Source organism: Plectropomus leopardus, chromosome 16, assembly GCF_026936395.1.
Source record: "Plectropomus leopardus strain MGB_pleo_1.0 chromosome 16, ASM2693639v1, whole genome shotgun sequence".
Lineage (NCBI taxonomy): Eukaryota > Metazoa > Chordata > Actinopteri > Perciformes > Serranidae > Plectropomus > Plectropomus leopardus.
In genome coordinates this window covers 24,360,528-24,385,224 of record NC_142191.1, presented here as the reverse complement: position 1 = coordinate 24,385,224, position 24,697 = coordinate 24,360,528, and the positions used below count along the sequence as shown (strand labels likewise).

General features: G+C 37.8%; 1 protein-coding gene across 5 annotated transcripts in view; it reads right to left on the bottom strand.

Moving 5' to 3' along the window:
• LOC121955129 (uncharacterized) overlaps window positions 1–24,697 on the bottom strand; it is a 38,642-nt gene that overhangs the window by 13,270 nt on the left and 675 nt on the right. Inside the window, exons 2-26 of one of the 5 annotated variants that reach the window (XM_042502949.2) lie at window positions 23,656–23,709; window positions 18,347–18,559; window positions 15,945–15,992; window positions 13,496–13,621; window positions 13,364–13,390; window positions 12,899–12,955; window positions 11,818–11,844; window positions 9,551–11,461; window positions 7,644–7,781; window positions 6,655–6,864; window positions 6,508–6,570; window positions 6,184–6,222; window positions 5,508–5,549; window positions 5,304–5,372; window positions 4,767–4,820; window positions 4,393–4,446; window positions 4,192–4,245; window positions 4,050–4,097; window positions 3,662–3,925; window positions 1,854–1,901; window positions 1,727–1,765; window positions 1,514–1,546; window positions 1,322–1,369; window positions 254–304; window positions 64–108 (exon numbers count right to left, since the gene is read on the bottom strand). In XM_042502949.2, coding sequence (XP_042358883.2) covers window positions 64–108; window positions 254–304; window positions 1,322–1,369; window positions 1,514–1,546; window positions 1,727–1,765; window positions 1,854–1,901; window positions 3,662–3,925; window positions 4,050–4,097; window positions 4,192–4,245; window positions 4,393–4,446; window positions 4,767–4,820; window positions 5,304–5,372; window positions 5,508–5,549; window positions 6,184–6,222; window positions 6,508–6,570; window positions 6,655–6,864; window positions 7,644–7,781; window positions 9,551–11,461; window positions 11,818–11,844; window positions 12,899–12,955; window positions 13,364–13,390; window positions 13,496–13,621; window positions 15,945–15,992; window positions 18,347–18,533 — 3,682 coding nt within the window. In that variant the 5' untranslated portion in view covers window positions 18,534–18,559; window positions 23,656–23,709. The remainder of the gene's footprint in view (window positions 1–63; window positions 109–253; window positions 305–1,321; window positions 1,370–1,513; window positions 1,547–1,726; window positions 1,766–1,853; window positions 1,902–3,661; window positions 3,926–4,049; window positions 4,098–4,191; window positions 4,246–4,392; window positions 4,447–4,766; window positions 4,821–5,303; window positions 5,373–5,507; window positions 5,550–6,183; window positions 6,223–6,507; window positions 6,571–6,654; window positions 6,865–7,643; window positions 7,782–9,550; window positions 11,462–11,817; window positions 11,845–12,898; window positions 12,956–13,363; window positions 13,391–13,495; window positions 13,622–15,944; window positions 15,993–18,346; window positions 18,560–23,655; window positions 23,710–24,697) is intronic. The other 4 variants (XM_042502947.2, XM_042502950.2, XM_042502951.2 and 1 more) reach the window with 4 other exon arrangements.

Below are 24,697 nucleotides of genomic sequence, written 5' to 3'. Positions count from 1 at the left end.
CAATATTGTTAATGTCTGTTTCTGTGATGTCAAGATTTTATGTTCTATAGTTATCTACAGTACCTTTCTTAGCCGGTGCAGGTTTTGTCTTCTCTTTTACTGCTGGCTCTGTAAAAACAAATACAACTGACTCAAAGAAGTACAATATACAGTAATACCCTAATATTCTACTTTTTAAGATGCTTGTTTTCTCTTGCATTATTTCATTGATGTGAATTTGAGAGTTTATACTCATATGCAAAATGTGGAATACCTTTCTTAGCCACTGCAGAAGTTTTGGTTTTCTCTTTTTTTGCTGTTGGCTCTGTAAAAAAAACATTTTCATCAATGTCTTGTATGTAATGTTGTATGTTATATCCAGTGTGTAGGATTTAGAGGGATATATTGGCAGAATAGCATATTGTTTAAGTGTGTTTTCTTCAGCATATAATCACCAGAAACTTAAAAACCTTATGTTTTTATGACCTTAGAATGAGCCGTTTATATCTACATAGGGAGCAGGTCCTCGTCTACGGAGATTGCTATCTTGTTTGTAGAGCAGCCCAGAATTGACCAAGAACCAAACATTGCTTCTACAGTCAAGTTTTCACCTCGGCTACTGTAGTTCACAGTCACTCTGCAACAAGCGCCGTCAGAAAACATTGACTTTTTTAACGTGAAACTGTTTTTTTGGGGTTTTTTGGTGTTTAAATCATGTGGTCCTCTGGTTTTGGAGAGATTTCTGCAGATAATTCAGCACCCAGTTACAACCTACTGAACATGAAACTATCTGAGAAAAAATGTAAGCACAGATAATGGACTAGCAGCCAATCTGCCACATGCCAAACAGCACAGGAAAAACACGGATTTTTGACATGAAACTACTTTGTTTGGTGTCTATACTAAATTTAATCACCTGATACATTTATTTTGGAGAGGAAGATACCTCCGTGGGTAATTTGGCCTCTGGTAAAAATGTCTTAGTATCTTAAGTTGCCAGAAAAAAAGTGAGCACAAATTAGCATGTGCAACCTATCTGCAACATGCCAAAGGTAAAATATTTATTTGTAATGTGAAACTGCTTGATTTGGTGCTTTTAATTGTTTAAATAATCTCATCTGTATGTTTTAGAGAGGATGAAACCTCTGAGGATAATTAAGCTTCTGCTAAATACCTCCTGAACAATAAACACTGAAGGAACTCAAACTAGGAGATGTTTCAGTTTGTTGCAATCTGCAGTTCTCTGCTTTATACCACAAAATCCCCTTAAATCTTACACACTGGACCTTTGAATTAAAATGAATATTCCTGAAGAATAAACCGTTAGTTAGTGTTTATTCACCTTTCTTTGCAGCACCAGCTTTGGCTTTGTCTTTTGAAACAGAAGCATCTAAAATTGGAAAATTAGTGTTGAATTATGATATTCATCATATCACTGAATTGTGCAATAGGCTACTGTGTGTGTACTTGTAACAGTGGTAACAAGTGTGTGCCATTGAAAACAGCAAATTACTGAGCTGTAAAGATAAATTACCTTTCTTTGTTTTCTCTTTGGCTGCTGTTGGCTCTGAGGAGATAATGGGAGTGAAATAGCCATGTAGAGTTAATTTCCCATAATGAATTCATTCTTACAGCATATTGTGTCATTGTACATCGCTGTTCAATGCCGCAGCTGTTGTTATTTACTGGGAATCCTCCAGTTTATGACAAATGAAGCATTCGGTGGATGTGCAAAGTCATACAGTACCTTTTGCTGAATCAGCAGCCTTCGATTTCTTTTTTTCAGCTGGAAAATATCAGGTATGAATTTTAGTTAGCAGTAGTAATCAAGAGAGAGAAAATATTTGTGAGATATCCTCTTAAATTATTTGTACCTTTCTTGGTTGGGGGAGTCTTTGCCTCCTCCTCGACAGTCTCTGGTTCTTAAAGAGAGAAGAGTTTAGATAAGTCATGACATTGGAGGTTTCCTTATTTTATTCTTCAAATGCAATAAACTGAACTTGTATTTTTTTGCGGCCTGACCCGCTATGATCAGCTGTTGCTGCCCTTTGACACAGCACTAAAGGACCGTCTCCATTTGGTGCTCTACCTTCTGCTTTCTCTGCACAATTAGCAAGTACTAACACAGTAGCAATGGCTAACATCTCACACAGAGCCACAAAAATTTCCTACACACACCAAAAAAGCTTGATTCTGTTAAGAAACCTGCTAATAAGCACTGGGTAACGCTAGCTGTGTGATGCTAAGAGTTAGCCCTGTCACTGTCTGCGTGTGACTCTGTCTCAGGCACAGAGCTCATATTTCCAAGAAAAAGACAGAAAGAAATGAGATCTTAAATAATAAAATTTGTAGTAAACTTGAAAACAAAATCGCAAGGCCACACAGAATTCACAGAGATTGGTTAAATCTGGTTTTAAATTTGGTAGTTGCGATCACAAAATTGCAACGTTCAGTCAAGACTGTTTTTTCGCATTGTTTTGGGAGTTAGCACTGTGAGCTGCTAGCTGCAGGTTCAGCCACCTGTATGTTAACTGTGAGCAGACAACTCATATGCTCTTTATGCTCATATGCTCTTTTAGCACCTTTAATATTATAGCAGTAACATTTTAAATCTCATTACTTTCATTCATCTTCTAAAGTTTATCGGTGTATATTGTGAATCATACATTTTCCAAAATTATTGCAATAATGTTTTCCGAGTTGTTGTTTTCTTTTAAGAGAGCAATAGTACTTTCTATCCGTGTGAGGCAAAATGTTCAATTATATTAATATATTTATTTGAAATGAAAGTCATCTTGTTCTCTGTTAGACTTCTTGCGTCCCTGCAGATAAAACATATTGAGCTTTTTAAAAATGTAAACATCAATTTGCATAAAACTTGAAAGATAATCTCCCTGAACAGCAATATACCCACACTCTACTATGTGATCAGGAAACCAAAGGGGACAGAAGAGAGTCTTTCTTTTCAGAGCTTTTGGATTTTATCCCTAAACCTCTAGAAGGTACATTTGTTTGTCGAGAACATTTCATACATTGAGGCAATCAAAAGTCACTTATACTGTGCACTAAAATGATTAAAAAGCAAATACATTTATGAAATCCTGCGAAAATAGTTTGTAACCTAGATTTAAAAGTTGTCAAAGTCATACTTTTTGGAGTGTTTTCTACCTCTGTGGTGCAAACCAAGGTTTTTTTTAAGGATTTTGCTTCATAATGGTGTTTTGACATTACACTCAACACTTGATTTTGTTGTTGTTGTTGTTGTTGTTGTTGTTGTTGTTGTTGTTTTTGTTGTTGTTGTTGTTGTTGTTGTTGTTGTTATTGTTGTTATCTAAAGAATGGCATCATTGCCAGCATAAAGCCATCTGTAAGTCTGTTTTTTTAGACCTTTTTTTCTGTGCACAGCTCTGCAGCCTGGCTACATCTGATGATAAAAGTTTGTAGTCTGCATCTTCGGTATTTCTTAAAAAAAACTTTTAATGTCAAACCATATTCCAAATCTAAAATCATAAAATGTTTTATATGGTTTTTAATGATACAAGATTTTGCATATTTTTCACTCCACTACTGTATATGAGATAATAGTTCAGCCATATTGGCTAAAAGGCTCGAATCTGCACATACTGCATCAGAAAATAAGAATAGTGTTAGTCTCTGTTGTGTTTAAATCATCTCCTCTCACCCTGGACTGGAGCCCCAGCCGGCTGACCTTCAGCAGCTGGAGTTATCATCTCAGGCTGAACAGGAGCCCCTTGCTCTTTGGCTTCTGGCTGGACCGGTTCAACTGGTGGGACTGGCTGCACTGGTTCTGGTTGAGGCTGCATCATTGGCTGCATTGGTTGATATGGTTGATACTGTGCATAGAGCGGCTGCTGCTGATAAAGAGGCTGCATAGGTGGAGCTCCAGGGTGGACAGGGTGAGCCGTCAGAACAGGAGCAGAGGGAGCTGAAAGAAATATGTTTTTATATTCCAGCAGAAGACACTAAAAGTATGAAAGACATGAAAATATATCAAAGGAATAGTCTTTTACTGGTATAATTTATAGATGATATGTCAACAGTGTAAATACCTGACATGGTCGGAGGAGGGTAGGGATTGTCTGTGACAATGTGATGAACTGGAAGATAAATGTGTATCTTAAGCAGGCCATCACTTCCAGAGTTATTAAATCAGATATTAATATCCCCCTGTATGAAAACTTTGTTACTTACCGTACCAGCCAGGTGGAGACGGACAGTAGACTGGTGCAGGTCTGCAAGGGCCAACTGAAACAAATAAATGCATACACATGTACCTTTACATTACTACATAAATATATTTGTATGTGCTAATTTATATGAAGTATACTGACATTTGTATAGGAACTCTGAAAATACTTTTTTTACTAAAACTGAAAATAATAGATATAATACCTTCTTGTCCAGATTCTGGGACCTCTTCTGTTTTTTTGGTTTCTGGCTCTGGCTCTGTCAAAGAGAAAACTAACAAGTTTGTTGTTCCACAACCACAAACACATTACTCAGGTGTCTGTGCTGTATCCATCAGCCATCCATGGACTTCTCTTGCTCCCTCTCTCTCTCTCTCTGTCTAAATCGAGGGTCTAAGGGCTGTATAGACTGAAAAGCCCCTTGAGGCTTGTGATTTGTGATATTGGGCGACATCAATATAATTTGACTCAACGTTAATAGTCTTCGCATGGTTTATATCTACTGAGCAATACTTTTGCTAACTCTAATCACAGAGTGAGTGTGAATGTGACTTATTAGTGGCTGACCCATCCACTTACCTTTTTTGGGAGTCTTGGTGGAAGTCTTTTCCACTTTCCTAGCTTTTGATTGGGCTTTAAAAGACAGGACATCCCGTTAATAAAGTTGAGACAACAACGTGAAAGAATTTGCAAAAATGTGTTTTATAAAGATATATGTAATGTCTTTATAATTCATATGATTTTTTTAGTGTAACATTTTGGCTGATGCACTTTTTGGTGCAGAATTAGATGAAAAGATTCATACCACTCATGTGTACAATTAATATGAAGTTGCAGCTAGCAGCCGGTTATCCTAGCTTGGCATACAGACTGGAAACTGGTGGAAACAGCTAGCTATGACTCTATGCAGATGTTCTAAAATGCACCAGCCAGCATCCATAAAGTTCACTTATCAACATGTTATATCTCAGGTTTTTTTGTCTGCTTGCTCTGCCTCATATGTAATGGACTGCTGGCTGAAAAGGGGCATTACCCAAAATGCTGACCTGTTCCTTTAACCTTGTTCCTAACCTGGTTCACAGTAAGAAGATTATAGCCCACAGGGAGTCTGAATACCTTTGAGAAAAGCAGGAAATTTCGTGACCCTCCTGATTTTCGGCTCCAGACTTGCAATTCTGGGCATTGCTGGATGCAACACAAGCACATAATTGAATTCATTATACAACAACAAAAAAAAAAAAAAAACGACGATTGAGTATCATATTTAGTTTTGAAGTCACAGGTGTTATAAAGATATTATGCTACAGTGTTCAGTGTTACCTGTCCTTTTTGGCTTTTCACGAGTCTTTACTGCTTCACGCTCTGAAAAAAAAAAAGAAAAAGTGAAACAATATAAATGAGAACTTCACCTGATTATACTTCACCATGCACCGTGAAAGTTATCACTAACTGTATCTCAGAACTATAATATATAAAATGTCAGCACTTTATCTTTTTATCCTATTAGACATTTGTGTGAAATTTTTCACAATTAGTGTATTAATTCTTGAGTTATGGCAAAAAAACATGTTTTTTGAGGTTACAGTGGCCTTGGCCTTTGACCTTCAACCACCAAATTCCAATCAGTTAATTCTTGGGTCCAACTGGATTTTTGGAAATGCCAAAAAAAACCTTCTTGAGATATCATGTTAACAAAATAAGATGGACACAAGGTCACAGTGACCTGTGACCTTTGACCTTTGACCACCATAGTCTAATCAGTTCAACCTGACTCATCCTGAAGTGGATGTTTGTGTTTAACTTAATGAAATTCTGTCAGCGTTTTCCTGAGATGACCTTGTTCTTTAACTAACAATATTGAAAAAGTTCTTCATCAAGTCCAACTGGACGTTTGTGCCAAATTCACTGGTGTGGAGGCATATTAGCTTCATTGGTATTTTGCCTGACAGAGATGAGAAGTTTTGTGTGGTGGCTTTAACAGAATTGGTTTGCGTACCTTTTTTCCGACTAACAGCTGAAACTCTTCTTGGAGCATCTGTAAATACAAACATGAGATCATATAATAATCACTTCAAGCTTCAAACTGGAGGACTAAACGCTGATTCTTCTGCTGTTCCACATACAGATGGATATAAATATGCATTCATCAGAGTAAATTAAGTTTATTTTATAAAATTACTAACACATAGGAAACAGAATTGTAGTGCAAGAATCCAAACAAAAAAATCTAAAGTTTCCTGAATCAAAATGCATTAAGTGCAAAACTAATAGAAGCTCATCATGTGAAGATGATAAATTCAGACTGAGAAGTATCTCAAACCTTTCTTCTCTGCAGTCTTTGTGGCTGACTCTGTGGTCTTTGCAGACTGTATACAGGGACACACTGAAACCACAAAGCGCACAGGTGAAGTTACAGTGAAGGCATAAGTGATTTAAATAACAGCTGTAATTATCTCTGCTCTCTGACCTGTTGGTTCAGTTTTCGGTGCTTCTTCCTCAGGTTCAGGCACAGGTTTGATCACATCCACAGTTGCCTTCTCCTCATCATCGTCTTCATCGTACTCCTCCTCCTTTTTGTCCTCAGGTTCATCAACTGTCTTCTTCAGTTCAGCTGTCGGCTCTTCATCTTCCCCTTCGTCCTCCTCCCCCTCCTCAAGAGCAGCAGGCTGCCTGGTAACTGAGGAGGAAAACAGCAAGGTAGATTTGTATTCATTGTGAGGTGACTGGTTACGCTCATGTGTTGTTGTTATAAACCACCTATGAATGGACAACAAAGTTTTTTGTTTCTTTTTTTACCTTAACTGGGATAAAATGGTAATTAAAGAAATAGTTTGACATTTTTACACGGCCTGCTGGAAATCATTTCTCACATGACACAAATCTGGACAAAGACAAATCATCTGGTCGTGTAAAAGTGCAAAAAATGTTTATAAACTTGTACATCAACACAAAACAAGAAAATTTTGGATTTTTTTTTTAAATAGCATTGAAAAATATTCTTATGGTCTTTATGCCCAAAAGCTTAGGTAAAAAAAAGTTTGGTAAGTTTGGTAACACTTCAGAACATTCCCTTATGAAAGATGATTTGATGCATGACACTACATGAAACAGATAGTACCTCACATTATTGGTGTTTTACTCAAATATTTGATTCCACTGTTCAACTGCAATTAAAATCATTTTGTTTAGTAATAAATGTTTCACTGCTATCAGATGGGAGAGTTGGAATATTATTTTTTACATCACACTTCCTGTAAAAACACTAAATATTAAATGTACACACTTTACTTCAGCTAAAATAAAGGTACCAACTATAAAACTTAACAGTTTATGAAAAAATATAGATCCCCATTAATGGCAGAGGCAGTTTAACGATGTGTTAAATGAGTTCTGATAAGCTCATGTTGTTTTACAGTGTGTAAAAGACTGCTGGAGTACTGGTTGTGTGATACTCACCAAGTGGTTCTGTTTCAGCCTCCTCAGTCTCGCCTTCATCAGCAGCCTGTTTAATGTCATCCTCATCCTCGTCCTCATCCTCCTCTGCCTCAGTCTGTACTGCCTCCTCCTGGACAGTGAAGGCTGCTGCAGTGGTAGCTACAAATACACACAGTATATTGACACAGCAAGTGAACAAAAACGACTTTTAAAATAAGATAAGATTATCAATCCACACAGCAGGGACATTGACTTGACTTGACTTTTAAAAGAAAAGAATTTTTAAAAAAAAGTTTAAAAAATATAGAAAATAAGAATATAGATATTTTTAAAAAATAATAATTTAACAAATATCTATCTATCTATATCTATATATCTATATCTATATCTATCTATATATACAGTGTGTGTGTATATATATGTATGTGTATGTATGTGTGTGTATATATATATATATATATATATATATATATATATATATATATATATATATATATATATATATATATATATATATATATATATATATATATATATATATATATATATATATATACAGTATTGCACAGGGTGATTTTGCATCCTCTGTACCTTTTGCATCCTAAGTTACAAAGGACAAAGGTGCACTATTATCTAGTGTACCTCTGTATGTATTGAAGTATGCTTGGCAATATTTTTGGATAGGCAAAATACGGAACCTGGAATGATGCAAATGAGAAAAAAAAGAAATCTAACCACTGCAATTAAATGTATTAATTTATTTAAAACTCAGATTTATCCTGATAAAATATGGTTTTGAGCAAGTGCGCCGTGAGGTGGGTGCTGAGGGAATTGACAGGAGGTGGAAAAGCACTGTTTGTAAATAATTAACTTTTTTGTTTTACTATAAAAACTCATGAGTTGTTTGAACAATTGTTATATTTTGAACAGCATAACATATGGGAAAGGATGCGTAAAATATGCGAATTTAATTAATTCCTCCGATCGGGCGTGACGGCGTCATCACGTCCGGTCAAAGTTGAAGGGTCGGGGCAGCTCAGGGGGCAGTCATTTCTAAACTTGTTTTGATCCATGAAATATCTTTGTCGACTCGGTAGACTTCCTCTGCAGGGAAAAGCCATCGGGATGAGTTACACTTTATGATTTGCCCAGGGGCTTCAGCAGACTACTGCATGTCCAACACCATTTATAAGGAAATATTGAAAATTTTGGCGCATGTAGTCCAGAGACTGATCCACGGATGTAAGTACCTCTGAGCAGTTTTGTTGTAGCAGTTTCTGTAAACCAGAGGGGTAAGATGCTCCGTAGTTCCTCTCCTAAACAGTACATGTCACTACAGTTTCCATTCAACACATATATTGAATGGCTATGATTGCGTGAATTGTGACATTTGTTCTGAATCGCTGAATTCTTGAGATTTATTCCACCAGTACAGGTTTATAGTAAATTGATCTTTTTTCAACTTCTGGGAAATAGTCATCTATGTAAACTGTTTCATGTAGGGCTTTAAAAAAGGGGGGCATTGAAAAGTCATGGAAAAGTTTTGAAATTTTGTCCATGAAAATGTGTTGGAACCCTGAATTCAGTCAACATAAAAATTAAATGCAACCCCGACACAAACGTTTTAAAGTTAAAGTTAAAACAAATAGTTTCTTTTTACAGTGTTGTTGAGTCATTTTAAGTTTTTTGTGTTTGTTTATTTGTTTCTGGATTGGGTAATTATACTTCAATGTTTTACATACATTGTCCCTGATTATACTTTCTTTCTTTTACTTAGTACAATTTTGAATCCAGGACTTTTACTTGTAAGAGAGTATTTTTTACAGCAAAGTATTAGTACTTTTACTTAAGTGAAGGATCTCAGTACTTCTTTCCCCACTGCATAATAAAACTTTTAAATGAAAGTTTTCAGTTATGTTGGACTATACCTGCTAACAAGAGGTCATCAACATCGTCATCCTCATCCTTATCTTCACCATCATCATCTTCATCGTCTTCTTCCTCATCCTCACGAGCTCGGGCCTCTGATGTGACTTCATCATCATCATCATCATCATCATCATCGTCCTCTTTTTCAGCGCCAATAAATGTTTCTTTTTCTTCGTCTTGGTCGAAAGTGAATTCAAATGAACTGGTGTCGATGTCTTCATCATCTTTGTCATCATCATCATCATCGGTTGTGTCATAGGAGATGTCATCGCTGAAGACAGTTTCTTCATCTGTCTTAAGAGCAACATCGTCATCCTCGTCTTCATCGCCTAAGACTCCGCTGTCTGTGCTCTCAAAGGGAGGGACGTCAGCTTCCTCCTCCTCTTTATCATCATCATCATCTTCGTCGTCATGGATGTCCTCTTTAATGACATCATCAGGTTTGTCATCTTCATCATCGTCAAGGTCGACGTGGACTTGGTCGAGGTCCAAGTCGAGGTCCTTGAGGTCACTGTCTTCCTCGTCATCTTCATCGTCTGCAAAGTGCTCGGAGGAGGCGACGGAGATGTCCTCATCTGATTGGTCCAGATCATCATCCTCATCTGTGTCTTCAGCAACTTTGACCTCTTCCTCTAGGTGTTCATCTTCATCATCATCATCCTCAGCAACAGGTAAAGGAGGAAGATCTTCCTCCTCAGCGAGTTTATGATCATCATCTTCATCCTCATCACTGATGGCAGGAATGGGAGGAAGATCCAGGTCTTCATCGCTGTCTTCTGCAATGACATCGTCGCTGTCAGATGACATGACGCCCTCAGCTAATTTGTCATCTTCATCGTCATCATCGTCCCTCTCCTCATCGTCCTCTTCCTCACTGGAGAGAAGTGCAGATTCACTGACATCTGAGGTGTCAGTGAACGCCTCGTCGCTGGTGTCATCTTCATCTTTTTCGTCATCTTCATCAGGCAGGACTTCTTCTTTGTCGCTGTCTTTGGCGTCAACAGGTACGTCAGACTCAGAGTCAGGTGACACCGCCGACTCTTCGTCCTCAGAGGTGGAGATAGGTTCAGGAGAGACTTCATCATCATCTTCATCAGCAGCATCTGCCTCCTCTTCTTCTTCATCATCATCTTTGTCCTCCTCTTCTGCTGCCTCCTCTTTCATTTCATCTTCATCATCATCTTCATCAATCTCAGCTGCTGCAGGTTCCTTCTCATCTTCCTCGTCTTCATCCTCATCTTGCTCCACCTCAGCAGTCACCCCCACCTCCTCTTCCTCTCCATCCTCCTCTTCATCAGCAGCTGCTTCAACTCCCTCCTCCTCTTCCTCTTCGGGCCCTTCTTCCTCGTCCTCCTCTTCCTCCTCCTCCTCCTCCTCCTCCTCCTCCTCCCCTGCCACAGCCTCTGCCCCCTCCTCTTCTTCTTCCTCCTCACCCTCCTCACCCTCTTCCTCCTCCTCACCCACAGCTTCTGCCTCCTCCTCTGCTTCCTCCTCCTCCTCCTCTTCTTCCTCCTCCCCCTCCTCTTCTTCCTCCTCCTCTTCCTCCTCCTCCACAGCTTCTGCTCCCTCCTCTTCTTCTTCCTCCTCCTCCTCCTCCTCTTCTTCTTCCTCCTCTTCCCCCTCTTCCTCCTCCTCTCCTCCCTCCTCCTCCTCCTCCTCCTCCTCTTCATAATATTTCTGATACGCCTCATCATACTCCTCTTCATAGTCATCCTCATACTCTTCATCTTCCTCCTCCTCATACTCTTCCTCCTCCTCCTCCCCCTCCTCCTCCTCCTCTTCCTCTCCCTCCTCTTCCCCAGCAGCCTCCACTTCATCCTCCTTTTCTCCCTCCTCCTCTGCCACCTCTTCTTCCTCCTCCTCCTCCACAACTTCAATCACTGGTTGTGTCTTTGCTTGCATCCCTATAACTAAAGGAAACATGTTCATTTTAATATAAGTTCTATATAAACCGCAGAATAAAACCATTGTGACAAATCTCTTCCCAAAAAACGTTTACAACATTATGGAATAGTATGTAAGTATATAATATAATAGCATATAAGTGATTTATGCTTCTGTGAATTTATTTGATATCTAGGCTGAATATAAAACTTTTTGTAAGCAGTTGCTTATTAAACATCTGGTAGATACGGAGAAACTTGCACTTACACTTAGCTCGTACTTTAAATAGAAAATTTAGGAAGATTACGTTTAATTTAATTTTACGTCTACTCTGTAAACAATCAAGCTCAAATATGAATGTGCCAAACACAAACCTACATACCTTTACTTCTGGAGGGTAAAAATTCTCCTAAAACACAGAAAGAGAAAAGGCAAATCAGCAAAATAAAAAAAAAAAGACAGATTTATCCGGATCAAACATGTTACTGTTTGGGTGATTCACATATGGTAGATTGTCCGTTTCAGTAAAAGTTTAGTAAGGGGCAAAACCAGACGTAAATATTTTTTATTTTATTTTTTGTCCCCATTTACAGCAGCTGTATGCACTATTTTTCAAACCATTTAAGAAATTAGAATGCCTAAAAGTCTTTACAACATTTATGACAAAAACTATAACTTGTAGAAACAATGGATATAGCTACTGTGACGTCACCCATTGGTGTGCGGACTGGCATTTGGGGGCCTGAAGTGAGCATATCTGGGCAAGAGGCTGGAGCTGTGGAAGGAGTGAGGAGTGGATCTGATTGGAAGTCTGTCACTCAAGTGGCCTCGTCCTTAAATATGCTTGATTCCGTGCCTTTATAAAATATAAACCAGTGAGAAAATTTGAGAATCTAGTTTTCGGCACTTCCACATTTGCTTCACTTTTCAAGCCTTGGAGGTTGGTGCTTGGGGAAAAAAAACAACGTGTATAGCCTTCATCCTATTTTGTATCTAATCTAACTCCAGCCGTCTTATCATTCTGAAACCATAAGACAAAAATGTTGAGGATGACTAACTTTTACTCCAGCCACAAAAAAAGAGGCAAAGATTGGATAGGAATAGCTGTAAATATCAGAAGTAATTTATCTTTTGCTCCGTTGATTGGCTGATCCAGTCAAAGAGACTTGAGGAGAAGTAACACAAAGTTGAAGGTATAAAACTTAAAACACTCAGAGCAGTGGAAGCCCTCACTCTGCCCCTGAGGTTAATATTTCAGTGGAGGCAGTTATGACATTAAGTTAGTGAGAAACAGACAAGCTTTAGCAAAGTTATTAGGACTGTCAAGTAATAAACACATACCTTTTGATTATTGGGGGTATATTATTTTACTATCTCCATCACTGTTACAAGGGTCAGGGACAGGGTGGATTGCATCCATCGTTATTTTTAATGTTTGTAGAAAAACAATAATCATAAAATACCTTTTGTTTTCTTAATCTTCACCTCCACTTCCTCCTCCTCCTCCAACCACCTTAAATCTTTGAGATCGTTTATACATCAGGTCAGCTTTAAACTCCATAATAACAATCCCCTCAGTCCCTCAGCCACACATTGTATGTATTTTTACATCTATGAAGGTAGAAGATTGCTACAGTGGCATCATTACCCATCTTAAGATTGATCATCCATTGATGACCCTTACAAATAAAAGATTTTGCCTTTGAAAGTCAAGTAGTGGCAGTACATGTGTGGTTTGCTGTAATAACTTGAATTAAAGCAACAGTATCACTTAATGAGATGCTTTTTATAGGTTATAAAAATATAATTAAAAGAACAGCACATGTATTGCAGCACAACATAAACAAGACTTATACAGCAGTGAGCAAGGCCGCAGCAGAGTGATGAACGCAACAGAAAGTACATTCAAAAATAGCATCAATACAAACCTTTTTTTCGCACTGCGTATAGAGTCCCTAAAGAGTAAGAGAGGAAAATACATAAATGCACTTATAAATGCTATGCTTTACATAGCTTTATGGGATGTATATTTGTTTTTTCCATGTGTACAGTGAATTTACCTTCATCTTCTTCAGGAGCAACCAGGCTGGAGGCAAATTTTAATATTACACTGATCACGTTTGCAGATTCCTCCATGGCAACATTCACCGCCTTCATGGGGTCCTGGCCGATCTTACTGAGGCCTCCTGGTGGAGCAGGGACAAAATTATATCTTATCATCCAGTCACTCATCTAGTTTGACTGAGATTGTTTACCTTGTTTGTTCTTGAACCAGCCAAACGTATCCAGTTTCAGTAAGAGTTTCTGAACTCTTACTTTGACATTTTCTCAGGACAGACATCCCTCTGTACTGAGGAAATGTCAGAAAACATCAACCTTAGAGCGAAGGGTTAAACTGGGGTTGGCGCTGAACTCAAAAAGATGTAATCTGGATGTAGGGAGCTGATTAATATTCTATTAAGATTAGGGATCACCCACCTTCCAGTTTAACCGTTGCAAAAAGCTTTTGTCACGTATTGCTGCGCAAAGAGCATTTGCAAAAATATCACATTGACCCTCTTTCATCAACTTATTACTCATTATCTGCTTTTAATCCCATCAGAATATTGATTTTTATCATTGCATTTAAATTTAATATTTCATAGTCAACACAGGACTAGACAGTGGGAATTTTGTTTTTTTAAATAGAAGAGGCAAAGTCTCCCTTTACTTGAACTTGTTTGACAGACACTTTGATGAAGGAGGACCGCTGTTCATTTTAAATTAGGGCAGTTGAACAAATTTGAATCTCATCAAGAGGTTTAGAAAGCAGAGGTTGGACCAAGTCATTGTTTTGCAAGTCAAAAGTAAGTCTGAAGTTTTTGCATTAAAGTCCCACGTCATTCCAAGTCAAGTCTGACCAGTCTCAAATCAAGTCCCAAGTTCCTAACATCGAGTTTCGAGTCCTACTCAAGTCATAATGTGGTATTCTGTCAAGTTTAAGTTCATGTGTTTGTGTCCAGTTTTCCCGCCTTTGTTGATGATGTCGTGTGTTTCACCTGCATCTTCTTTAACTCATGTGTTAGTAATCGCCTTTTGTATTTAAAATCCCGATGTTTCCCCCATTCAGTTGACAGATTGACATGTCACCAGTGTGTGTTCATGCTTTCCAGCCTTATTCTCATGTTTGATTCCCTGGTTTTCAACTCTACTTGGATTTATGGGCTTTATTGTGATTTTTCCAGAACGGATTTTTCTGCCTTCACTGACTGCCCTCTTGTGCTTGACCCCAGATGATGATGCTTGGATTGATGCTCCATGCTTTTCTCTGCAAGTGAGTCCCAGTTTTGTACTAAATCATGACATGTAATGCTGTCTTTGCCACAGTCAGTTTGATTTTAACAACAGAGTTATGACCAATTCGATTTATAAAGCCATGAACGGTTATTAAAAGTTGCATATCTTTGTTAAAACATGCGTGAATGAACTTAAATAAGAAAGAAAAGCTAATGCTGACACACTTTTTTAGCATAATGGCACTATTAACCAGTAACACAGCAGAATTCATTTTTTATGTTTGTCCTGTCTTTTATTTAACTCGTCTCATATTGGGAAAATGCCTATAAGTTTCTCTTCCTACATTGACTTGGTGGAAGGTATCAAGTATTTTCAAATCAAAAAGCTCAGGTACAAGTAAGATCACAAGTCACTGGTGTTAATGTCCAAGTCAAGTTGCCAGTCGTTTGTGATTTTTGTCAATTCAAGTCTTAAATCGTCAAATTTGTGACTCGAGTTTGAGAGACTTAAGTCCATGCCTCTGTGAGAGAGTATCACTGTAGAAACAAGTTGTTGTTACATTATGTGCTACACGTTATCTCCTCGTTCAGTGCTTGTTCATTGTTGAGCTAAAACCAAGTTGTCCACAGATAAGAGTTTTGCATGTTTCACAGTTTTCCGAGCCCCAAGTGCATCCAGAGCTACATAAAAAGCAACAGCCAAAATAAAACAAGAAAAAATATATAAAGAAAAAGGAATAGAACAGAAAATAATATAGCCATAAAATGCATTTTAGAGGCAGAGTTCAGATGAGAGTGATTTATTTTATTTATTATCTTCCAGGACCAGTTTTGCAAATCAAACTCACCTGAAGTATACTTTCAAACATCAGTTTTTTGTTCTCCTAGTTGGAATCCAAATACTTGTGGTTTTTTTTTCAGATTTGAACCACACACAATAGACATAAAAAATAAAGGATAAACATGCTAAAAAATAATACACATCAGAAATATCTCTACTACACAGACTAAACTTCAAACTACCCACAGTATCGTGTTATCCAAATAGAATACTGTCAGTGTCAGACAGAGGTGCAGAAATAAAGCAGCTTGTCCTTTTTCTCTGTGAAGGACTTTCTAACATTGATAGCTAATATTAGCAGTCAATGTTAGCTAATTAGTCAGCTAGTTTTTAATGAGCACTTTTAGGAAAAGCTTCTAGTCTGAGGAGTTAGTAGCTGATAAGGTGCCTTGCCTCTACGGCCTGAATCCTTTAAAACCTTCCTGACGAGAGGAGGACGACCTGGTTGGATGAGAAACACAGCGGCAATAAGCAAAGACATTTAGCACAGTTGTGCAGCAAAAAGAGGAGAGGGGAAGGAAAGAGGAGGTGTTGTTAAATGAAGTTTCTGTGTTCACACTGTGATAAAAATGTAGCTTGCAGACCACTGCTGCCTGTTACATCGTAAGAAAACATAATTTCTAATTAATAAATGCATAAAAAAACAAAAGAGAAGTTGATATTTATAACAATATCAAGTTTTTTTGATCTCATGCTCTTTTGTTGTTTGTTTTAAGGCCAAAATTTGATCATGAATGATATCTTACGGGCAGCATTTAGTCTGTGGAAAATGTATGCACTGCTATGTTTTGCTACATTATTTCAGTACCTTGCATGACTCTCTAATAATCTAAAGTGAGAGTCATTTGTAGTAGTTGAGGAAATTAGGAAGCAATAAAGGAAGATGTTGATGTTAGGGTTAGAAAATTGAGTAGATAATTTAATGACTCTCTCTTCTGGAAGCATTGTTTGTTTTAATGTTGTGAGGAGAAATGAAACCATTGCTTGCAACTTAGCGATATCACCAAACAGAGAAAGGTGAAAATTAGTACTTTTCATACCAGGTCAGTTCAATGTGTTATACAGGAACATGAAGATATAGAATCATACTAAAATGAAGAAAGAGAAGGGGACAAAATAACACTTGACCTATAAGACAAAAAAAAATACACACACACACATATATATATATATATATATATATATATATATATATATATATATATATACTGTATATAATACAGACTATATAACCTTCTCTCCGTTTTGTTCATGTTGAAAGGGGAGAGAGTGAAGAAGGAGTGACGTTTAAGCCCACAGTTGAAGAGATCCTTGGCTACCCCATTTCAGGCCTCAGGATGAGCATCCAACCCCCTTGCCTGAATAAATGTTGGCATTGTATGTTCTAGTAAACCAAGGATAAGCTACATTTGTACATTTCATGTACAGTGGATATGTTGAAACGTGACATTTCTTTACATTTCAATTTTTGAAATTTGAGGTTGTGACAACACTGTGGTTACATGCGGTTATGTTTAGGCACAAAAACTGCTGGGTTGGGGTTTGGAAAAGATCATGTTTTGGCTTAAAATACCAAATTGGGTCGCTACAAATACACCTGGAAATATCAAGAACTCTTGTTAAAAACACTCCCCTTTGTTATTCTTGAACAGTGGTCTGCTGCTTTGCAGTTATCTCACATAAGTGTCTACCGTCCCTTCTTCCTCCTGATGTGAAACTCAGAGTACACATGAGTGTAATCTAAACTATGTCACTTTAGAAATGCTTATATAGGTATGAAATGAACAAATTACATATCTATGGTTTGCTGAACTGACTGTTTAAAACTTTAAAAGTCTGCCAACAGAAACAAGTCTTTCTGCTTGCATAGAAAGGAAATATAGTCATTAAACACACCACTAGAATCAGTGAGTAGCAGGACAAGAAACTTGAAACAATAACAGTTTATAACATTGCTGACCATATAAATGTGGCCTCGGGCTACAAAAACACCTTCTGGACTGCTACCATTTTGTTGCTCTTGGCAATATTCCAGTCTTCACATCTTTTTTGTCTTCATACATCATGCAGTAACACTCTAAATGTTTGGCGTTAACCCTTCCTATGGTCAAACCCTTTAAGAAAGAAATTGTTGTGGACAACTTGTCCAAATGGGGACAAAAGTTGCATTCCTAGTTTTAAAAAAGATTGACTTTTTGGGGACATTTAGGTCACTGGTGTGTGTGTGTGTGTGTGTGTGTGTGTGTGTGTGTGTGTGTGTGTGTGTGTGTGTGTGTGTGTGTGTGTGTTTTATGTATGCTTTTATGTTTCAACACGCCTCTCCACATCTGGAACCAGCCTACACCCTTGCAAATGTGTGAGCACGTATAATCAAACCTCATAATCTGCCAGAAAAATACAGAATATCACTTCAGTCAGAATGCATATTTCCACATAATACTAAGTTACACCATATGCAGCATATGGTTGCTCAGTGGCCAGACCACTTGGATACTAAACTTGAGGCAAACATTGGGCCGTTTTTGTGGTAACACTTCCCTAAAATCTGTTCCAGTGCCTCTAACTGGCGCTGAATCTTCTTTCATTCACCAAAGTGCTAACCTTGAAATTGGAGTAAATTGGCAGCCATATGTGAGTCAAAGTTGGCCCGCATTTGGTGCCATAAGTGTGCTAACAGTTAGCAACAACCTGTTTGACTTAGCTATGTGTGGAAGCTGGTAAAAAAAATTATAGACTAAGTAGCTGAAAGGTGACAATAACCAAAAGTGCAGAGTACATTAAGAGAAAACACCTACCTGAAACAGTCTTGTAGTCTGTCAGATCAAACATGATGACAAAAACACAAGACCATGTAATTATGAGAGCCAGAACCAAGATCCAGGCCAGTGGGGAGCTGAAGGTGGATTGGAGGTCTTCTACAAAAGTTTTCTTTTGTCGTGCAGGCGGCACCCCGGCATCTCCATTCTTACCATCGATGACCATTGTGGTGGTGGTGGTCAACGACCGTGCTGCGGAGCAAAGACACTGAGATTAGATACAGAGTTTGAAATATGGCCTTCTATTGAACAGTTTTATTTCTTAATCCCTTTATTTCTCAAAGTTGTATTTTAGTGTAGTACTTGAGTCCTGATTTCCCAGGCCCCCTTATTGCCATTTTCCATTGACAAGGATGCTTTTCATCAAGCTAACTTATGCCTCTTCACGTCCTCTCTCGTCCCTCTCGACATTGCTCCCCCTTCACCATCATGGAGGATCTTCCAGTCCCATGAATTTACCTTGAGGAGTGTGAAGAAAATAGGCTACTGGAGAAGCTTAGTGTGAGGAAACACAGGTGCATCCCACTCGTCTCTTCTTTGCATCTCTCGTCTTCTCATCTCTCTTCCTCATCCTTAACTTAGTGAAGCAAAGATGCGAGGATGAGATGCAAGTGAAGGAAGTGAGGAGACAGGTTACCATAATGAAAAGCACCCGGTATCCCCTCAGAAAGTACCTTACCTTTAGACTAGGGGTCAACCAAAATTACCAATACTGATTATTAGTAGTTAATGAGACAAATAACCCATCCCTGTGAGCTTAGTATCTCTTCTTTAGTGAACAGATCACTGAAATGTTTCTGAATGCGTATGTCAGCATTGGGGTCCTTGCCCTGCACACACCAGCCATGTCAGAACAGGGTTATGCAGTAGACCAATAACTGCTAGCTTGACTTTTACAAATTCAGTTTTGTTGTTACTGTCCTTATTTTTACTTCATAACTGCCTCTAGTAAAAACCTCAGATGCCAACTCCAGTTTTTGTTTGCTAAGATGTTTAGTGTTCACTGCATAGCTTTGCATCTAGTTACATGCAGAGTAAAGTTTTGTCATTCTAGCCATGTATTTTGATGATGCAAGTGAATGAGCTATTAGTTTTGTCAGTACATAAACACATTTTTCCAGTATGTGTAAATTCAGGCTCTGATTTATATATCCAGTTGCATTTTATGCCATGAGATTAAATTTCAAAGGAGAAAGTGAATTCCTAAATGGGTTGGGAAGGTGGATCAGGTGACATTTGTTGTCAGAAGTTTAATCTTTACATTGCTGACAATTTTCCCAGCACTCTGTTTGTCGACCCATCCTTGCATAGTATTGTTATATAGGAACCAAACGAATGTTACAATTTAAATTTGTAATGGTACAATGTTGAAAGAAACAGCAATACTGTACCTGTAAACACAGATTTTCAAAAGTGCATCATTGTAATTTTGACTCTTTTCCCTCAAGATGAAAGATCGAGGATTATTTTCTTTTGGGTAAAATCAGTTTGAGTGAAGTTGCTAATGTCACTGTGGGTGTGCTCGAGAGCTCAGGCCACCTGTTGACTCTCTTCAGCCACTGTTGGCAGCTACTGTAGGTTACTCCATTACTGCTGACTCAGACAGCTTAGCAGCACTCTAAACACACACCAACACACACACCTCTATCTAACGTCATCACTCTGACTCCAACAGGTCCGTTCAAAATAAGAGTAACCACATTTGATACCTCCGGATCGCTACTGTGGAATTATTGTCATAGCATAGCAGTGGATGGAAATGATTATGTTATTAATCATTCTGTTTTTTTAGGGTTAATAGTTAGAAAAAAAACAAACACTTCAACATAAAGAAAATATCTACCAATGGTGAATGCATGGCGTAACACTTAATTGATGTTAAATTTAAATTAAATTTGGATAAATAATATTTGAAATGAAATTTCAACAATTTATGGAGGTCATCAGGGGTCACTCCTCAGACAGGCTGGAAGGCTGAATGGTTTGAATGGTATAATTAAATAAATCCATTTAACCTGGGATACAATGTTCTCTCAACAAGATTTTTTTTATTTTTAATCTAGTGTAACCATCACTGTGAGATTTTCACCTTGACCATCACTGTTGTCACTGAAACAACAACAAAAATAAAAACTATCACTGGATTTTTATATAAATTGTGTTCACTTTTACATAAAGCATCAGTAGCTCTCATAAAAGTACAGACCTTCAGACCTTTTTTTCTACTTTTGAGGCAAACTGACATCAGCTTTCATCATATGGTCATCTTCTCCAGGCAGCGTACTGCAAGTTGTGTACGCAGATACATGTAGCTACATGCGAAAATCAGTGAAACGTGTAACCTTGGTTGCTGATGTTATTTATTTCTCTTTCATTTAAATCATATTCCTGCAGGAACATGTCCTGTTGTGAAGCTTTTGGTTTGGAAGCTTATATTGGTGATTTTTCACAGTTGAAAGTGTCGCTATATGTACTCTATTATAGTTATTCTCCTAGCTACAAGTACATTGCTACATGTAGCTACATGCTAATGTCAGGGAAACATGTAAAACTTCGAGTATGATATTCTACTCTTCCCATCTTTAGAACGGAGGACAGGCTATTACTGTATAAAATTTACTGTAGCTTATTTCAAATGTATTCAGGATAATAATTAGTTACTAAAATGTGACTTAAATTCTGAAATTGGCAGCACATAGCCTAATATGAGATGTTTCTTTTTTTAACAATCAACAAAGCTAACAAAAGCCATCAACAGTGTGCTTTTATTGGTCATGAACCCAAATTTTAACATTCAGTGTGTAGTTTCTAGTCTGCAATTTTATGAAGAGCTTGTAAAGTTTCTAAAATACATAAACTATTCAAAACATCGTAGAGATTTCAGTCATATTACATTCAACCAAAACTAGGCTACTCTAAAAGTTAAATTCACTTCTAATTAAAGATAGCAGTCTGCAACTCAAGCTGACTAGAGGCTTCCTAGTTCAACCACAGAATTTACTGAGGTCTTGCTGTGGTTGTACGCCTGCTGCGCTGCCCAGTTCAACCACAGACCACTGGGTAATATCTCTTACAGGACATTTTAGTAGCTGTAGAGTAAAAAGACTTTTGCTTCCTCCTTTAGGCTGTTATGGATCAATTTGAGCTCATACTGTCATCCTGTATAGTACTCACCTCCCTAACCGGCTGCTGTGTCTTTGTATGAAACCTGCCTAACTCAGGTTTCTGCACTCAAGTTCATGAAAACCAGTATCAAACATCAGACCAAAACCACAATTTTTGCCTAAGAATACCAACTGGCCACCTGGTCTATCCAAGGCTCTGGTCCACCACATTATAGAGTTCAAGTATAGATATAATATTCAGTCTTTAAGATTTCAGGTGTCCTGATGACCTTTTGTATAGCCCTGCCAGGTCAAATAATTGTAGTTTAAATATTATGCTGTAGTTTTTATGATTCTGTGGGCTGCTATGATCTATATTGCTCTTTTAATGCTGCAATAACACGCTGAAAACTTGGAACCATGGTTACTTTCCCTATCCTCAGGTACCACCATCAGGCCTAATATCCCACTTATACAGAAAAATATGTGAAAAATCTAAATGTGCATGTTTTTAACATATCTAGTGAGCACTTTTTGGACAATATCACTGGGCTTGAAAGCATTAAAACACTGTGAATCATCCCTCCTCCCTTCACTTTAATGCCTCTGTTGACTATCACTTTTTAAACCCAACTCTAAATGGTTTGAGCAGTCATCCATGTACAATTCCTCCTTTTATGGCTGACCTGTCTCCACACTGTGGATGACACTCACTGGGTATCCATGACAGCTAAGCTCAGAGCAGTCATTAGCAGCTAGTGGCTGCCTGTTCAGTCAGAATACAGGGGAGCGTGGTCATAACATGCCCTTAATGGGTGCACCGAGCGAATTAAGCGCAGCAGAGACCTTTACAATCCGGCTGGTTGAGTGTGATGATGCAGATAATCAAGTTAGGTTTCCATCTCTCCAACTAGCTTAATTGTTGTGCATTTGCTGTTAGTGTTGATACAACTGTTTAGACAGTTCAGATTGCATAAACAGGTGCTAGTTCATTACAGGAAGTCAAAGAAATACTTCATCCACAAAATGACCATTTGTATATCAATTACTCACTCCCTGTTACCTTGAATTCTTGAAGAAAATGTTTTTCATGCATGACTCCACAGTAAACACAGAAATCCAGAAAAGTTGCACATCCTTGATTCATTTAAGTATTTACTGAAAATTTCAAAACTCTCACACAACTTCGTATCAGTGCAGTATATTTCAAGCCTCGTTTATCCAGTCGTTAACTCAGTACTCCCGAAAAACATACATTTTTGCTAAATCTTTCTCTTTAAAACACTTTGAAGTTGAACTTGAGTTGTCTCAGACATGGACTTCTCATGCTGTTTAGGCAGTACTGAGCAAACGACTCGAAAAATTAAACTACATAAGTTGTGTGAGAGTTTGTAAATGGATGTTTTGACATAGTTTTGCTGTTGTTAAAGGTGAACCCCATTTACTCCAATTCATCAAGAATGTTTGGTGAGTATTTGACACACAAAAATTCATTTCAGGGTGAAGTACTATAGAAAAAACTTACATGTCCCCTGTCTTTTTTGCAGCTTATTTGTAATCTAAGTTTGGAAAATGACAATTTTCCAATCAACAGCAGCTGTAATTGGGTAAATGTTGCTTTTCCCACTGGCTTTTTGGCATTTGCAAACACATATGTTCTCTGCCTCACAGATGTCAACTCACCCCTCCAAGTATGGACCATTTCCACAGCAAAAGCTTTGTAAACACTCCTGACTGACCTGTCATACCTCCTATGATTGCTCTTTAACACACTTGCTGCTAAAAAACCACACAAGAAACGGTATTTATTAATAGCCTTTGGCATGAATACTCTTTTAAATGGGACCGCCAGAAGCATTGTAGTATCAGCACATTTAATGTTTCCACAGCAAAACCAAGCGAGGCGTTATGTTGAGTTTTCCAAAAACATTTTTACCATTAAGATCTTTCTTGCCTTGAACTTTCTTTCTTAAGAAGAAAGTGCAATCCACAAGTGAAATCTTAATGTCTGTTATCACAAGATAACAAGTTAATTATCTTGAGATCTCAGAATTTCAGATATTGTTGTGTTGACTTAACTGATTGGACTTTATTACGTTAAGACAGCTTTATGTCTTGTTAAGCACAATATTCTGAGGTTTAATAATAATTAGTTATTTCTAACAGGATAATAGGCTTCCGTACTTTTACAGTCTGTCGAGGTCAGTCCTTATGGCCATGTGAGAGGGACGACATATCCTAGAGGAAGACATCAACAATTCAAGATGATAAAATTAGTAGTCCCATTACCACCATTTGTTTTCTCTTAATAAGGAGATAATTCAGGGCTAATCAACAGACAACAATTTGACATCCTGAGATAATGAGATCACTGTTATATTATTTTTTAAAAATTTCCTCAGTACTAAACATGAACCCAATAGGAACTGAATTTTCAAGCAATGGTAATCCTTGTCTCATTTTCTCCACTCAATAACTTTCCCCAAAGCTTTCAACCAAATGTCTCTTGTCCTCGTCAGTGGCTGCTAAGGTGTCGTCCTAACTCATCCACAGATGACACGGATTACAATGTGTTTGAAAGCTCCGGAAAAGCCAGTGAGTGAATTTTGTTAAACAATTTCAATCCTGAGAAAATGATGTCAATATATGAGCGTAATTATAGATGGAGGGCAAACGTAGAGGAGGGAGCTCCTTAAACAATTTGTTGCACTTTAAACAAACACTTAGTGATTCAGATTGCAAGCTACCTTGGAAATACAAAAAAAAGACAAAGTAGGAAAGAAAAGTAAGAGAAAGTAGCAAAGCTACCTGCATTAGATTCATTGGCTTGTATGTGGGTGTGTGTGTCACTGCGTGTGCCTCATAACTAGTAAGTAATGTGCATTAATAAAAAGTGGCCCTATCATGTAGATGTACTTAAAGGAGTGTGTGAAACAAAATAGAGAGTCGTGGGACTGTCAATCAAATCAAGTACAGTCTGCTCATCTCCACTCTGCAAGTAGACATTTAATGAACCTAAAAACACCTCTGTGTGTGTGTGTGTGTGTGTGTGTGTGTGTGTGTGTGTGTGTGTGTGTGTGTGTGTGTGTGTGTTTCACATTATGGGCGTGGAATAAAGTTGTGATCTTCTTAAGTTATCAACTTCTGTCTGCTTTCAGGCCCTCTTGGTTTTCTTATTTCATTATTAATGCATATAAATCATCAAAAAGCATATAACAGTATCAGC